Consider the following 16196-nt stretch of genomic DNA (forward strand, 5'->3'; position numbering starts at 1 on the left):
TTGACTCCGAGGTTGTGATTCACCCGTGCAGTACGATATCTTGCACAGTCCGTCAGGATATGTCGCACTGTTAGTGGACAATCGCAATTTAAGCATTGGGGCTGTATTCTCTCTTCGGTGAAGAGGTATGAATGGGTTAATAAGCAGTGACCAATTCTTAAGCGTGTTAAAACCACTTCCTCCCTGCGGACATTTCTTATAGAGGTCTGCCACGCAGTTATTACGGGCTTTATTTCCCGAAGTTTGTTATTTTGGATTTCGAGCCATTGCGTCTTCCAATTTTGTCTAATCATACCCCTCATGGCATTCCCTAAATCTTCCGCTGGCATTAACTGAAAATCTGTATCCGGAGACCTGAGCGCATCTTTGGCTGCAGAGTCTGCTTTCTCATTCCCTGGTATGCCCACATGTCCAGGGACCCAAGCGAAGCTTATAGTGGTCCCTTTTTTACTCAGGGATAACAGAGTGCTTTGTATGTCCTGAACAATGGGGTGACAAGGAGAATAAAGAGATATGGATTGGAGAGCACTGTAAGAATCTGTACAGATCATAAATGACGCAACACTGTTTTTAATGGATCGGAGAGCAATCCTAATGGCAGTGAGCTCAGCCGTAAAAATGGAACAGTACGGATGCAATTTTGCCTTGAGGACTCCATGATATGGGGATACCACAGCGCACCCACAGGCGGTATCCGATTTCGAACCGTCAGTGTATACGAACGTAGATTCGGAGTTTTCGGCGCGGAATTTCTTGAAAAGTTGTTGGTATTCTCCCGGCATAGTAGTAGATTTAGAGCAGCGAGTAAGATCAAGTCTCAAAGCTGGCCGGGGAATTAACCACGGCGGCACGTTGCTGTACCCAGTGGGGTACGTGGCGGGCAAGGTAAAATTGCGTTCTGCGATTAGGTTTCTGAAGCGAACACTTAGAGGTTTAGTGGATCTTGTCTTTCGGTTAAAAAGGTCTAAAAGCAGTGGGTGAGAAATAATGTTAAAACAGGGGTGGTTCGGCGCGGATAAAATTTTTGTGGCATAATTGCACATCAACGTCTCTCTGCGATTGACTAGGGGAGGCTCTCCTGTATCGGCGTAAATGCTCAAGACAGGGGAGGTCCTGAAGGCACCGGTTGCTAAACGCAGTCCCGTATTATGAACCGTCGAGAGCGGTTTCATGTAGGTCTCACGGGCGGATGAGTACACAATCGATCCGTAGTCTAGCCTTGAACGTACTAATGCTCGATACAGCATAAGCATTGAGGTACGATCCGCGCCCCATGTCGAATGTGACAGAAACCGTAAAATGTTCAGAACTTTGAAGCATTTGTCTCTTAGAGCTCGGAAATGTTCGCGCCAATTCAGGCGCCGGTCCAATGTCATACCCAGAAATCGGGCGTTCTCAACGTAAGGAAGCTCATTACCATTGAGATATAGGGACGGTGGGGCTTGTACACCCCGTCCTCGGTAAAAGTGAATGCATTTCGTTTTCTCAGTAGAGAAACGGAATCCATTCCTCTGAGACCAAACGGAGAGCTTATTCAGAGTCAGCTGGATCAGCCTAGAGGCATTCGTTAATTTTGATGACCTGCAGAAAATTGCGAGGTCATCAACAAACAAGGAGCCCATAACTGGGGAGCGGATACACTCGGTCACATCGTTTATCGCAATGGCAAATAGGGTCACGCTCAGTACGGACCCCTGGGGTACTCCATTTTCTTGTGGATATAAGGTAGATAGATATTCACCTATTCTAACTTTAAAAACTCGGGCATACAGAAAATTTTTAATAAAAATAGGTAGATTTCCTTTAAACCCCCATTTATCAAGTGTCTTCAGAATTTTGTACCGCCAAACACGGTCATACGCTTTCTCTAAGTCGAAGAACACGCCAATTACGTTTTGCCGCAAGAGAAATGCTTCCTGAATGAAACTGTCAGTCCTGACGAGATGGTCGGAGGTTGACCTACCCCGTCGAAAGCCGCACTGGATATCCGAAAGAAGGTTCCGCCGCTCCAACCACCAAACGAGACGACGGTTGACCATTCTTTCCATCACCTTGCATACGCAGCTGGTGAGAGATATCGGTCTATAGTTGTTTGGGTCCGATCCATCTTTTCCTTGTTTAAGGATGGGTACGACTATGGACTCCCTCCAAGGGTCTGGAAAACTACCCTCTGACCAAATTTGGTTAAGGGATCGCAGCATATGGGGGAGTGCTTCTTTGGGAAGATTTCTTAGAAAAGCGTTATGCACCTTATCTATTCCTGGTGAGCCGTCACGGGATTCGAGGATGGCGGAGGTCAACTCCCACAGAGAAAAGGGGTCGTTGTAAACCTCGCCAGAGTCTCTCGGGTTAAAGGTAAGAGGTATCGTCTCATTCTGCTCTTTCAGTGTTCTAAATGGTTCGTCGTAGCTGCCGTTACGACTCGTCTCCGCAAGTCGACGTCCAAAGCACTCGCTTATTTCGGGAGGTGTCGTCAGAACTCGGTCAGTCTCCTTCAGGGATGAAATTGCAGGGTTGTGGTTAGAGCCAGAGATGCTTTTAATCTTCCTCCAGATGTTGGATATGGGAGTCCTGTGGTTTATAGAACACACAAACTCCTCCCACGAAGCTTTCTTGGCCTCCTTAACCACTTGCCGAGCTTTCGCTCTGAGGCGCCGGAAGGCGGTGAGATTTGTCGCCGTAGGATATTTGCTAAAGATTCGGAGTGCCCTCTTTCGCACCTGTATAGCTTTTGCGCACTCCTCGTTCCACCAAGGAACTGTGGGCCTGTGAGATTTGCATTTAGAACGGGGTACGGTGGAATTTGCGGCTTCTAGAATGTTATCTGTGAGTACTTTTATGTTCCCCACACCATTCACATTGTCGTCGTGGTTAAAATAAAAATTTCTTTTAACCCTCCGCTACTCGCGTGGCGTCTGCTGGACGCCAACCAATATGTTTTTGTTTTTCTTCGGCCAAAGTGTGCGTATAATAGTTTCTCCTTCTAGGTACCTTACTCTTTTCGAATTGTCTGCCATTCAGTTAAATCATATCAGATAAATTTATAGCAGGGTGCCAGGCAAGGGTTTTTGAAATGTATTTGAGTCTGTCAGACGCCACGCGACTAGATTCGTTACAATTTAATAAATATTTTATTTTCAATCAATGCTCATTTCTTATATTTTATAATTGTTATTTAATGCTATTATTAATTATGATTATCTTTAATTTGTTGTAAATAAAAATGCAATTTTTTTCTCTTATTTATTTATGTGGTTTAAGCTCGCGTTTTTGTTTACTGCGGGAATATATCAAGGAATTACTGCTCTCGATTTCACCGGAGACAATCATTCGAAGGTCGTATTTCAGCCACCCATCCATTGTGGGTTTTTTGTGTGCAACTTAATTGCACAGCAATTGATTGCAATCTGGGGAGCGGCACGCCACGGCCTGCTGTTTCGGCATATGCCCAGCTGCTTTTTTTTCTATCCGCGTAGGTCCAACGCTTGTCTTTTCGTCGAGTCTCAATTATAACGTATCTTACCCTAGTCTATTCAGCACTGTGGATAGGCGCCGCGTCGCGAAACCATATCGGTGACGACTTTGCTTTCTTTTGAATTCGGCATATGCCCTGCTAATTTGTTTTCTATCTGCGTAGGTCCAACGCTTGCCTTTTCGTCGAGTCTCAATTTTAACGTATCTTATCAATGTCTATTCAGCACAGTGTGATAGACGCCGCCTCTAAAACCATTTCGGTGACGACTTTGTTTTCTTTTCAATCTGCAACCTTAGAGAAACTCTCCAACATATCTATGACAAGTTATCTTTTTCTTATCTATTTCTCGCAGCCGCAGAGATGCCACGTCGGGTCCCCACATATTGCGCTAATTTACTAACTTGTTTTCTTTTGGATATACAAATGTGCAACTCTTGTAGTTCCTCCGTATAAATACCCAAGTATCCCGCTATCGACCACTCATTCTTTGTCCGTTGGTGTATTGGTGCGTCAGAAAGGAACTTGTGACTGCAAGGAGCCCCTGAATTTTATCAGTAAAACGTGCGAGTAATTCCAGAGTGGTGCAGTGGAACAAGCTACACTTCATAGTGTTTCATTGTTCGAAAGTGTAAGTTTTATATTCCTTTATATTTATGCATATACATTTATGAAATTAATCACGCTGTAGATGGTTGTTCCCTATTATGATGTATCTCTTCTGGATTTACTTACGTCCCTTAGATGGAGAGAAAAAAACAGCTAAACCTAATGCGTGAGGAAGATCGTAGCTATCTGCAGCGTCTTCTGATGGAATCATCAGATTCAGAATTGTCTGCAGTAGATGATGAGAGCGAAGGTGAAGAAGATTCCTTGAAGGAACAATTGCAAAACACGGATACGGAGCAAGAAATTACTAGTGAGGAAGAAAGTGACCGAGAGGATGAAGAATCAGGTAAAGAATTTGTTTTTGGGAAAGACAAAACTACGAAGTGGGCTTTGCAAATACCAGTGGTGACTGTAAGGACTCGTCGTCATAATATTGTAAACCTGAATTCACGTGTGAAAGAAAGTGCTACAACCGCTAAGACTGTACTCGAGTGTTGGAGATGTTTTTTTACCGACAGTCTGCTTGCTATTATTTTGGAAAACACTAATAAATTCATTGAATCCCAAAAAGATCGTTACGATAGGGAAAGAGATTGTAAATTTACCGATTTGAGTGAACTGAAAGCTTTCTTTGGATTACTGTATATGGCAGGTTTCCTTAGAAATAGTAAGCTAAATACAAGTGATTTGTGGTCTACAGATGGAACTGGTGTTGAATTTTTTCGATTGGTGATGTCTCGTAAGCGCTTCCACTTTATTTTACAAAGCCTTCGGTTTGATGACAAAGCAACTAGAAGCGATAGGAAGCTATTAGATAAGCTTGCACCTGTTAGAGAGGTTTTTGATATATTTGTTCAAAATTGCCGTGAAAGTTATTCTTTGGGAGAATACGTAACTATTGATGAAATGCTATCAAAATTCAGAGGAAGATGTGCATTTAGGCAATACATCCCGAGTAAACCAGGAAAATATGGAATTAAGATATTTTCTCTAGCAGATTCTAAAACATTTTACACAGGGAACTTAGAAGTATACGTTGGGAAGCAGCCGGAAGGCCCATTTTACGTTAGTAACAGTGCCAATGATGTTGTAAAAAGGTTGGTTAGACCGATTGCTCACAGTGGTCGCAATATAACCGCCGATAATTGGTTTACCAGTTATGAGCTAGTTTTAGACCTACTCAAAGCTAACCTTACGTATGTAGGAACAGTAAGGAAGAATAAACGGCAGCTTCCACCCAGTTTTACATCCCCTGTCGGTCGAGAACCATTTACAACTCGTTTTGGATTTGATAGGCATTGCACATTGGTATCATACATACCAAAGCCACGAAAAAATGTAATTTTAATATCTTCAATGCATCATGATTCCACAATCGATGAAACAACAGGGAATTCGAATAAGCCAGAGATCGTGACATTTTACAATGCAACTAAATCTGGCGTTGATGTAGTTGATAAATTATGCGCGACTTACTCAGTAGCAAGAAACACCAAAAGGTGGCCGATGACTATATTTTATACCATGCTCAATGTGGCAGCAATAAATGCTCAGGTTATTTACCTTGTAAACAACAAAGAGAGTTCTCATGCAATTTTGAAAAGAAGGCATTTTATCAAAGTCCTTGCGCAAGAACTAACTAAAGAGCACCTGCAAAAACGTAGTCACGTGGTAAATTTACCGAGGGAATTGAGAAAAAGAACTTTAGCCATTAGTGAGAAAGACAAAGAAACTGAACATAATGAGTCAAGTACTTGCAGTTCCAAAAGTATTCGTAGGAAATCGGAGGAAAAAACGAAGGAGAAAAAAGAGAATTCTAGAAAGAGATGTTACATTTGCGACAGAAAAAAAAATCGAATGACAAAATATAGGTGCATTTCCTGTGATCATTATATATGTTTAGAGCATTCTGAATACGTTTGTATTGTTTGCAAGGATAAAAATATGTAATTGTTGCTGTGATGTGGTTTAATTGAGAGCAATGTATCAAAAATGTGCTTAGTTACTAAAAGATGGTTAAAATGTCTTAAATAAGTTAAAAACTATTGTATTTACAATGTTATAACTTGTAAAGGAGCAAATAAATAACATAAAAGTAGTGTGTTGCATTTAATTTTAATATTAACTATTATATTATAATGTACACTATTGGCGTCTAGCAGACGCCACGCGAGCATATTTGTCCCAAAATTTGACGCGAGTGCGGAAGGGTTAAAAAGAGACCAATTGGCCTTGCGGACAACCCAATTGCTTGGTTGAGTCGGACGGTGGATAAAACCGCCACCTTTAGTTATTAAAATAGGGTAGTGGTCGCTACCGCATAAATCTTTATGTACGGACCACTCAAGCCTAGGCATTAGGCCACCTGTCGTAATACTTAAGTCGATACACGAGAAGGTACCGTTGAAGCTGTTGAATCGAGTTTTTTCACCGGTGTTTAGTAAAAACAAGTTAAGGTCATTGATAAAATTTGTGACTATGTGTCCCCTTTGATTGCACTGAGTTCTTGAGCTACCCCATAGGGTGTCGTGTGCGTTGAAGTCACCCATTAAAACATAGGGCCGAGGTAACTGACGAACGAGGGATTCTAAATTAACTCGACTCACAGGTGCACCTTCCGGCAGATATACGTTGCAGAGAGTAATTGCCTCGGGTGCGTGTACTGTCACTGCAATTGCCTGCAGCGGAGTGTCCAATTGCACTCGTGAGGTGTATAGGGCCTCCCGAATAGCAATTGCCACTCCACCCTGGGCTCGCTGACCACTGGTGTCGTCAAGTCTAAAAAATTTAAAACCTTTTAAAACGGTCTTGTCTGTCAGCTTAAAATGCGTCTCTTGCAGGCATATGCAGACGGGGTTATAGTCTCTAATTAAAACAACCAGCTCCTCCTTGTGCCTATAAAAACCATTCATATTCCATTGTAGAATAAAATTCATGGTTTAAATTGTTAAAATAAATAAATAAATAGGTTAAAATCTGGAAATGTACGTATGTACACAGTGAGCGGAGGATCAACGTTTTAACCGCTGTTTCCTCTGCTTTATCCTGGCCTGGAACACTTCTGTGTCCGAGACACAGAGGTCTTCTTCCATGGCATCATATTGTGCATCTTTAGAGGATGTGGGTGGGGGTGTTTTATCCCGCTTATTCCCAGCGTCCTCAGAAGTAGATTTTGGGTTTTTCTTAGGGGAAACCGCCTTAGAATGACTTTTCCTGTCTGTGACTTTATTAATTTGCTTTTCTGTTTTTTTTTGTTCTCGTGTGGGCATCTTCGTGCTCTCAATGCGAAAATCATTATAAGTCTGAGTAGAGATGGTACATGTAGTTTTTTTAGTGGTGGTTGCGACTATTTGCGAATACGATTTTGAAAATGTTGGGGCCATCTGTGACCGGTATTTCATTCGTGCCTCGGAGTAGGGGATTCTTTCCAGGGTCTTTATTTCCATTATCCTCCTTTCATCTTTCATGACGGGACAATCTCGGGAGTACGAAGGATGCGTGCCCTCGCAGTTGACGCAGTAAGGCTCCGATGAACATTTCTCACCGTCATGCTTGTCCTTGCCACAGCGCGGGCAGGTGTTCTTGCCCTCACATCGCGGTGCGATGTGGCCGAATTTTTGGCATTGAAAGCAACGCATCGGGTTGGGAAAGAAAGGTCTCACAGGTACCGATTCATAGCCTAGGTAGACTTTGCTCGGGATTTTATCCAAACCGAACGTGAGGATTACCGAGGTAGTATTAATCACTTCACCGTTACGCTTCGTTGTAAGTCGTCGACAATCAATGACACCCTGGGAAGCCATCTCCTTCTTAATTTCGTCTGGTTCGACATATAGTAGGTCGTAGTGGCTTATCACACCCCTAGATGTATTTAGAGTACGGTGGATCTCGACATTGATTGGTATATCGTGCAACTTTTCTACTTTTAACAATTTTTCGGCTTGTACGTTATTGGCTGTTTCGATTAATAGGGAACCATCTCTAAGTTTCTTTACTGAGTTTGGCTCTCCTGGAATGATGGCTTGAAGTGCTTTTTTAATGAAGAAGGGAGAAACCTTTTTCAAATTTTCGCCGTCCTTGGAGCATTTCAATGACAGAAACCGTTTTGCTCTTTCGAATAACTGTTCTCCTCCGCCCGTGTCCGGGCGGGATCTCTTTGGTGGAGGAAGAATTTCAGACTCCATGCTACGTTATATTTCATCCCCTGGGCTCCCCACCCACCACGGAGCCACACATTCGGGACGCCACACCGAGATTCGGTGTGGTCGCCAGGGCTACCCAAGGGACATAGGAACCTTCGAAAGGGGGTCTCTTTCGGGTTAGAACCTCCAGCGCGGGGGCCCTCCGAACCCACACGCCTTCAGCCGCCCTACGGAGACCCCCATATCTCCAGCACTAACCCGTCCTGGCGTACGCTCGGAAGGAGCTGCCAAGCTCCCCAGCCGCCAGGAGCCGATTGACCGAGCTGGGCTCTTCTCGGCCGCCCGTTTTGCGGGGAATCCAGGGCCGAAGTGGGGTGTTGAACTCCGGCCCATGCCGGGTATCCGACGCCCAGCTGGGTGCCGGAGAGCTCACCCACCAGGATCCCCTTCTCCCCCACGTACGGGTCTCCACGCACGGCAAACACGTGGGTGATTCTGGACGCCAGATCTTACGGCTACTCAGAGCAGCAGAGTCACATGCTGTCTGGACACTATCCAAGCGAGCGACGGGGTTTTTTAACGAGCTTTTCTCCTCGGTGGGCTCGGGTCCGTGGGGGCGCGGCTCCCCAAAGGAAGAGATAACTCTCCTCCCCCCGTGCGGGGGTAATTATTAGTTCATAATTTCTATTGCCAATATCTATACAAGTTTTGCGATAAAGTCGCTATTGATCCTTTCAAAGGAAATGAGCTTACATTAATTAAGTTATTTTTATCACTTCTAAGTAACTAAATGTGACTTGTATTTTTATATTAATATATAGCAAATATTATAAATTATTTAAATATTAATATTTATAAATTAAGGGAGGTATTATTTGCAATAAATAAAAGAACGTTAGTTAGTCATGAGATTGTAATAATCAATAGAGCTAATTGAGATAGTATATTTGAGAAGAAAACTTGTGGCATGTAAGTTTATTAAAACTGAGACTTAATTATAGAATAACACAACCTACTGAGTTCTCTTGCTGATAGCAACCCAAAAGACCAACTAAGGACGTTATTGACGTAAGTATTTGGTGCTCCAGTTCCCGTTTTTTTTACTGTTTGAAATTGATAAAATTGTCATTTGCTAAAATTCTAAGTATATTTAAGCATCACAATCAGTATGTTGGCTGGAACAATATATATTTATAATCGCCTCCCAAAAAATATTTCATTGATGACCTTGTTTCAACTAGCTAACAAGTGGTAATACTTCCTCAGGATCGCATATGCATCTCCACTAGATCAAGAAAACGACTGGAGCAGAGTCGGATTGTTGAAATCCTCAATAAAGAATCAGAGGATGGAATGGAATGGGATAGTGATGGCTCTATCCATGATCCATGGAACATTTCAGAAATATCTTCTTCATCTGATGAAGATACCGTTGGCATTGCAACATCCAACAATTGTGCAAGTACAAATACATTGATATCTGTGAGTTTTGGGCGATCGCCATCCTCAGCTAATCGTAATGCAATATGGTTTTCTGAAAAGGATAACCCTTCATTAGGATCTCCCCGTTCGACTTATTCACGGATGATGGTAAACTTCAATGGAGAGTTTCCTGTCGATTACTTTTTAGGTGTAATTGCAGAAGAATATATGAAAGATTTAGTAGAGCAAAGTTGCCTATATGCATTTCAGAATGGCAAAGAAAATTTTAAACTGCCTTTTTTGGAATTGAGAGTTTTTCTTGGAATTACTCTTGCCATGACGTACGCAAAATGTCCCAGAGTTAGACTCTATTGGTCTTCAGACACAGGTTTGAAACTTTCATAAGTGGCTGAAAACATGACTAATAACAGATATGAAGAGATAATGCGATATCTGCACTTCGCATATTCTTCTAGAATACCAGAAGATAACAGGGACAAGTTGATTAAAACCCGGCCATTTTTGGAAATTCTCCACAAATCATTCCATAATTCCCTTGATCCAGAAGAATTACAATCGATATACGAGATGATAATTCCTTTTAAAGGGGTCTCATCCTTGAAAAATTATCTCCCAAAAAAAAACCAAAGAAATGGGGATACAAAACGTGGGTAAGGACTGGGGCATCTGAATATGTTTTCTGTTTTGAATTGTACCAGGGGGCATGAAATAAATTGGAATATGATACATTGGAACATGAAGGGAAAACAGGTTAAAAGAAGCAGTAAAAAAGTTGAAGGATGTAAAAGACCTATAGAAAGGTGGGAGTTCTCTCATTGCTACTTCTTCAAATGGTATAACCGTGGCTTGGTGGATTGGCAATAATGCAGTGCATACTATATCATCATACGCCGGAATTCAACCCATGGGAAAAGTCAAAAGATAATAATGAGTACGTGGATGTAAACCGACCCGTGAGCATTGAAATTTATAGCAAGCATATGGGAGGGGTGGATCTCATGGATTCCCTTGTTGCATTGTACAGGAACGATATACGCAACTCAAGGTGGTATATGAGGATATTTTACCACATGCTGAATGTAGCGGTGGTTAATGCCTGGCTATTCTGAAGGAAAAGCAATAATGTACCGATGGATGTACTCGAATTCAAGAGTAGGGTGGCAAACGGACTGATTTTCAGTAGCAAAGCAGAGCAATCGAGAAAAAGGGGACGGTCAAATTCATCAAGGCCTTCTTCGCAGCCGATGAAGAAAAAAAACCGACCCATAAAGGACATAGATGAGCTAAGAGTAAGTGCATGTGGCCACTATCCAAAAACAGTAAAAGCAATAACACAAATGGGTGTCAGGACAAGAGATGCACAAGCAAAACCAGATGTGCGGCACTTGCTCTTGGTCCCGCTATTTCCGGATTGTTTTGAAAGTTTTACACGAAATGTACATTCAGGGGCCCAAAAATATGTATTGTTATAAATGTTAAACATTTTGTAACTATTGTAATTTTCGGATTCATATTTTAAAATAATTTTTTTGTAAAGTTGCTATAAATGTTTGCTTGTAATTTTTATATTATTTTCCTTGCCTTGTTGCAAGGTTGATGTTAAAAATATTGAACGAGATATCATGTATACATTAACAAAATTTAGCAACAAATACCTGAAAAATACGTTTCTATGAATGTTAAATAAACAATTAAAGACATAAAAATAATAAAAGTAGAGTTGAATATTTTTTCTACCTAAAAGATCTAATTCATAAATTCAGCGGATTTTGTCACGATGACCTGTTTCAGGCATAATGTCCCCATATGAGGACGTCAAAATTTTGCCATGTAATGGCAAAAATGTTTATTTATAACAATATTACTTCAATATTATGGTCAATCACATGAGGAAACTCGATTTAAAAAATTTTTATCGCTTGAATTTAGTAACTCATGCATGAGAGGGTTAACACGGCACTTTTTCGGAATGTATCTACCGTGCTAAGCGGGGGATACCTGTAGCCCCTATAGGGAATAGCTATCCCTGTAGGGAATAGGTGTCCCTAGAGGGAATGGCAGTCCCCATTGCTAACTCCCTATAAGGAATTTTAATGGGTATTTTCAATGGGGAATTTTTAACAGGGCGGCACCCATAGTGGCAGAGTGCAAAGTAATTTTTATGGAAATGTAATTTTTTTTAATTCCAAATAGCTACCAAATACTATCAGTAGATATGTAACCTATCTGACTCCACCGCGTTTGCTATTTAAGATTTGAAATTGTATTACACTTATTGTCTAATAATTTTTCTTGCAATTTTCAGCCCATTTAACATGCAAATGTAGATGATTCATTGCAATACATTTTTACTAATAAAGTATATTTCTGAAATTGAACGCAGGGTCCAGTTTGCCTTTCAAACACCGGCAAGACACATTCTACAAACAGAGGCTAGGAGAAAGAGGCCCATTTATCCAGAACCTTCAGGTTCATCTGCTTCCCATGGTGCAGCAAGGCTAACATACGAATTAGAAGTGTTCGAAAATGCCAATTGTTAAATCTGTGAAGTTAACACTTTAAGTGCTAACGACGTAATATAACGTTCTCGTGAATCTTCGTAGAACTGCGGGCAACGTAATATTACGTCGGTTTGAATTTGATCGTTTTTTATGTGGCCGGCGTAATATTACGTTCTGAAATCTACTTAGATCGGTTGCTTACACGAGTTAGTGCATAGAAAATATTCTAGATGGCAGCTCACTACAGTAATGACCGAAAAAATATAGGTATTGCATCACCCTGTCAGTTGTGGAAAAAGCAGTCATCATGGCCGACGCTCTGCTCCGTGATGAAGATATTCTTAGAGAACTACGTCGGGAATGGGATGACAGTGGCACTTCTGATGATGCTGAACTTAGTGAAGATGATCCAGATTTCATTTTAAACGAAGTGACATCTGACTTAGGTAAGCTAATGTCTTTTATGTGGTATTTTTTTATTCTGCGTAACGACCTCTGTTATTCTTGAAGCCCACTTACGTTACTTGTGAAATATTGCGTAAGGTCGTTTTTTAGATAATTTTATTCTTACATATTACTCAAGGTTTCTTGAATATTTTCAACTTGGTTTCTCAAATGCCTGTTTTGTATACTTCTATTTTGTTCCTTTAGATTCGAGTGACAGCAGTAGCACCAGTGATTGTGAGACCGAAGCAGCGGCCATGAATCAAAGGGGTTTGAGAGGTAGAAGAGGGCGGCCACGAGGCAGAGGTGGACGAAGGATCATGGCAGATGCACAAGATGGAGGTTGGAGTGAAATAGACCATGTTCCAAATATAAATGTTTTCACCGGAATGTCTGGTATGGTTGAGGAAACTGGTCTCGACAAAACCACTCCTCTTGCGGATTTTTTTTTTCTTATTTTTTTGATGATGATATTATAAAAGTCATCAAGGAACAATCAAATCTTTATGCTCGGCAAATTTTACAGAAAAAGAGGAGTTTGAATCAAATATCTCCTAAAAGCAGGCTGCTGAAGTGGAAAACTGTTACACTGGGTGATGTGCGAAAATTCCTAGCAATTATTTTGCACATGAGCATCAGTGAGAGGCCATCTTTGGCCAATCATTGGAGCACAGATCCGGTCATATCATGTAATTTCTGCCCTAGTGTCATGAGTAGGGATAGATTCCTATCCTTCTTAGCTAATTTTCATTTGAATGATAACACCAGTGCAAAGAAGAAAGGGGAGGCAGGTTTTGACCCTCTACACAAGGTTCGTCCCATGTTCGAGTTGCTCAGAAGTAGATTTCAATGTGCATACCAACCGGCAGAGGATGTGACCATCGATGAAGGCATGTGTGCATTCAGAGGGAGGCTAAGTTTCAAGCAATACATGCCTCAGAAACCTAGCCGTTATGGCATCAAGTTATATATGCTCTCTGAATCTGATTCTGGGTATATTTGGAACTTCGACATATTTTGCAGTCAGGACAATGTTGTGAAAGATGTTGTTACAAGGCTTCTCGGAAACTTAGCCGGAAAAGGGCATACTTTGTATACAGACAGGTACTATACAAGTCCCTTGCTTGCCATGGAATTGGAAGGTCTCCAAACGGGGTTGGTAGGAACAACGCAAAAAAATAGGAGAGGGATGCCCAGTGCTCTTCGTAATTCTCAACTAAGTCGTGGGGAACAAGTTTACAGGAGGAAAGGTAATGTACTCGTGTTATCTTGGAAGGATAAGCGTGATGTATACATCATAAGTACACGACATACATCAGAAATGGTGACCTATAGTGATAGAAGAGGTAACCAAAGAACTAAGCCAGCTGCAGTGGTGAACTATAATAAGAAAAAATTTGTTGTAGACCTTTCTGACCAGCGTATGTCCTATGGTGTATTTGACCGCCGTAGTATGAAATGGTGGAGGAAATTAGCTTTCCACATGATTTTGATGACAGTACAAAATGCATGTGTCTTGTATAACCAAGTTACAGGGAAAAAAATTCCAATGACATCTTTCATGAAGGAACTCTGCAGTGACCTTGCAATTACTCAGGAAGAACCTTCATCAGGACCTGGTCCCAGTGGAGGTCATCTAACTCGTCTCACCGGAAAACATTTTCTCAGTAGAAAACCAATTCCCCCAGAAAAGAAAAAGGCTCAAAGAAGATGTAAAGTGTGCTCTGACAAGGGTACAGAGCAATCAGGGAAGGCAAGGAGAAAGGACACATCTTTTGAGTGCAAAATTTGCAATTTAGGATTTTGTGTATCTCCATGCTTTCAAATATATCATACAAAAAAAAATTATGTAACATAAATAGTCGATAAAAATGATGCTCACACTTTACATAAAGGTATTTGAAAGGAAAATGTATATTTAATTTTAATTGTGATTATCATTTGTATTACAAATCCGGAATTTTCAATCTTCTTTTTTTAAGAAAATTGATTATTTTTGTAGAGATGGCAAAAGTATTATATTATTTGCGTATATTATACCTAAATACATAATTAAAGATAAATTTATAAACAATATGGTCGTCTTTATTTTCAATTTCTATGTATTGTAGTAAAATTATTAAAAATTTCTAAACTTTCGTAAAAATGCCCAGCACTGGAGTAAGGATGAGGCTTTAAAGCGCTAGCACTCAAAGTGTTAAATAATTATAATATTAATAATAATTAACGTTTCAGTTTTTATGAAAATTATGTGGTGCACATGAAACGCCCTAAGGAAGATGCTTACAAACACCTCGACGAACAGCATTTCATCACGACACCAGTTCTTAGATCATCTCCAACAAAATCAATTGTTTGACCCTGACTCTGGTGACTGGTCATGCAATAGGCCAGCATCAAAGGAAATTGGCGGCGTCCATCATGAAGTGGTGACCCTTCGGCATTTGGAAAGCCAAACGTTACCCTTGGAATTGCGATAGGTTGGTTGTTGCCGGGGTTCCTTACAGTTATGAGGCGGCTGGACACTGTTATCATGCAGGCATCTAAGCATTTGATGGATAGTATTGAATATTCCAACACATTTCATCATATCTCTCGAAACATCTTCTGTTCCCTCTTCTAGTGTATCTAATGATTCACCCTCTCCTGAACTACAGCCCAATATTTTTCTTCAATTTGATGCATAAAAAGGGGTGCGAGTCTTACACAGGTTTACATGGTAAATCATTTGTAGATGGATATGGCAATGTGCATAAAGACTCATCATTGTGAACCCTTCTCAATTCTTTCGAAATTGAAGTTTTCATCTGCAACCTTCTTCCTATACATTGAAAATTAGCTCTAACGACAAGCACCTAATGAAACAGCCATTTGATGATATTATTCACTACCTATTCGGCATGGCTTCAATTACTTCACCAAATCCCATTAGTCGCCTCTTACGACAAGCAGGAATGCTGCGGGAGTATTCTCTATCCCCCTACCCGCAGGGGTTATGTATATTTAAAAATCTAATTTATTCACATACATTTCCACACCAGACAAGAACACCGACGCAAAATTTAAATACACAGCACCACAATGAAATACGAGAATTTTCAAAAGGTATACAAGGAATAAGAAGTGCCATAACCATGTAGATGATGCTGGATCGAGATATCCACCTAATACACAGCTATCACAACAGTGAAATTCCTGAAATGGCCACTTTAGCACATAAAACTCTTATATGTATTAGTAATAATCATTCAATTTTGCATTAATATTTCAGGAACTGCTTGGAAAAACATGAGAAAAAGTAAATAGGAACATCCCAATACAAAGCAGCCAAAAATACATAAGTTGGAAAAATTAAGGCCAAGTATTACATTCACTGAGAAACAGAAGAACATTTGTTCATTTCTCTGGATAATTAACAAAGTCTTGGGAGTAGTTTGACATTAGCAGTGATTTCTGGATTTCACTTGCACACACATATGAATACATGAATTACAATTATAACAAAATATAAATCCATTATATCAAGCCACACAACTCACATGAAACAATCACAATGTTTTCGATTAATGATATTCGATGGATTTT

The 16196-nt window shown here is 40.7% G+C and overlaps 2 protein-coding genes across 2 annotated transcripts; both read left to right on the plus strand.

Moving 5' to 3' along the window:
* The first annotated feature begins 4742 nt into the window (after positions 1–4742).
* LOC124158114 (piggyBac transposable element-derived protein 4-like) lies at positions 4743–12168 on the plus strand. Its single transcript, XM_046533295.1, has 3 exons — positions 4743–5835; positions 9513–9685; positions 12050–12168. The coding sequence occupies exons 1-3, from the start codon at positions 4814–4816 to the stop codon at positions 12166–12168; spliced, it is 1314 nt and encodes a 437-aa protein (XP_046389251.1). The 5' UTR covers positions 4743–4813.
* A 164-nt stretch (positions 12169–12332) lies between these two features.
* Positions 12333–15903, plus strand: LOC124158115 (piggyBac transposable element-derived protein 4-like). The gene is made up of 4 exons (XM_046533297.1): positions 12333–12613; positions 12819–13048; positions 13138–14364; positions 15883–15903. Exons 1-4 carry the CDS (start codon positions 12475–12477, stop codon positions 15901–15903), a joined length of 1617 nt encoding a protein of 538 aa, XP_046389253.1. The 5' UTR covers positions 12333–12474.
* Positions 15904–16196: the final 293 nt, after the last annotated feature.

Source organism: Ischnura elegans, chromosome 4, assembly GCF_921293095.1.
Source record: "Ischnura elegans chromosome 4, ioIscEleg1.1, whole genome shotgun sequence".
Taxonomy (NCBI): domain Eukaryota; kingdom Metazoa; phylum Arthropoda; class Insecta; order Odonata; family Coenagrionidae; genus Ischnura; species Ischnura elegans.

Coding starts and splice junctions, on each gene's coding strand:
- LOC124158115 (XM_046533297.1), top strand. CDS start 12,475: ATGGCCGACGCTCTGCTCCGTGATGAAGATATTCTTAGAGAACTACGT. Junction 13,049..13,137: donor TCGACAAAACCACTCCTCTT/GCGGATTTTTTT, acceptor CAAATTTTACAG/AAAAAGAGGAGTTTGAATCA. Junction 14,365..15,882: donor GTACAGAGCAATCAGGGAAG/GCAAGGAGAAAG, acceptor TTAATATTTCAG/GAACTGCTTGGAAAAACATG.
- LOC124158114 (XM_046533295.1), top strand. CDS start 4,814: ATGTCTCGTAAGCGCTTCCACTTTATTTTACAAAGCCTTCGGTTTGAT. Junction 5,836..9,512: donor GAACATAATGAGTCAAGTAC/TTGCAGTTCCAA, acceptor CATCTCCACTAG/ATCAAGAAAACGACTGGAGC. Junction 9,686..12,049: donor AACATCCAACAATTGTGCAA/GTACAAATACAT, acceptor AATTGAACGCAG/GGTCCAGTTTGCCTTTCAAA.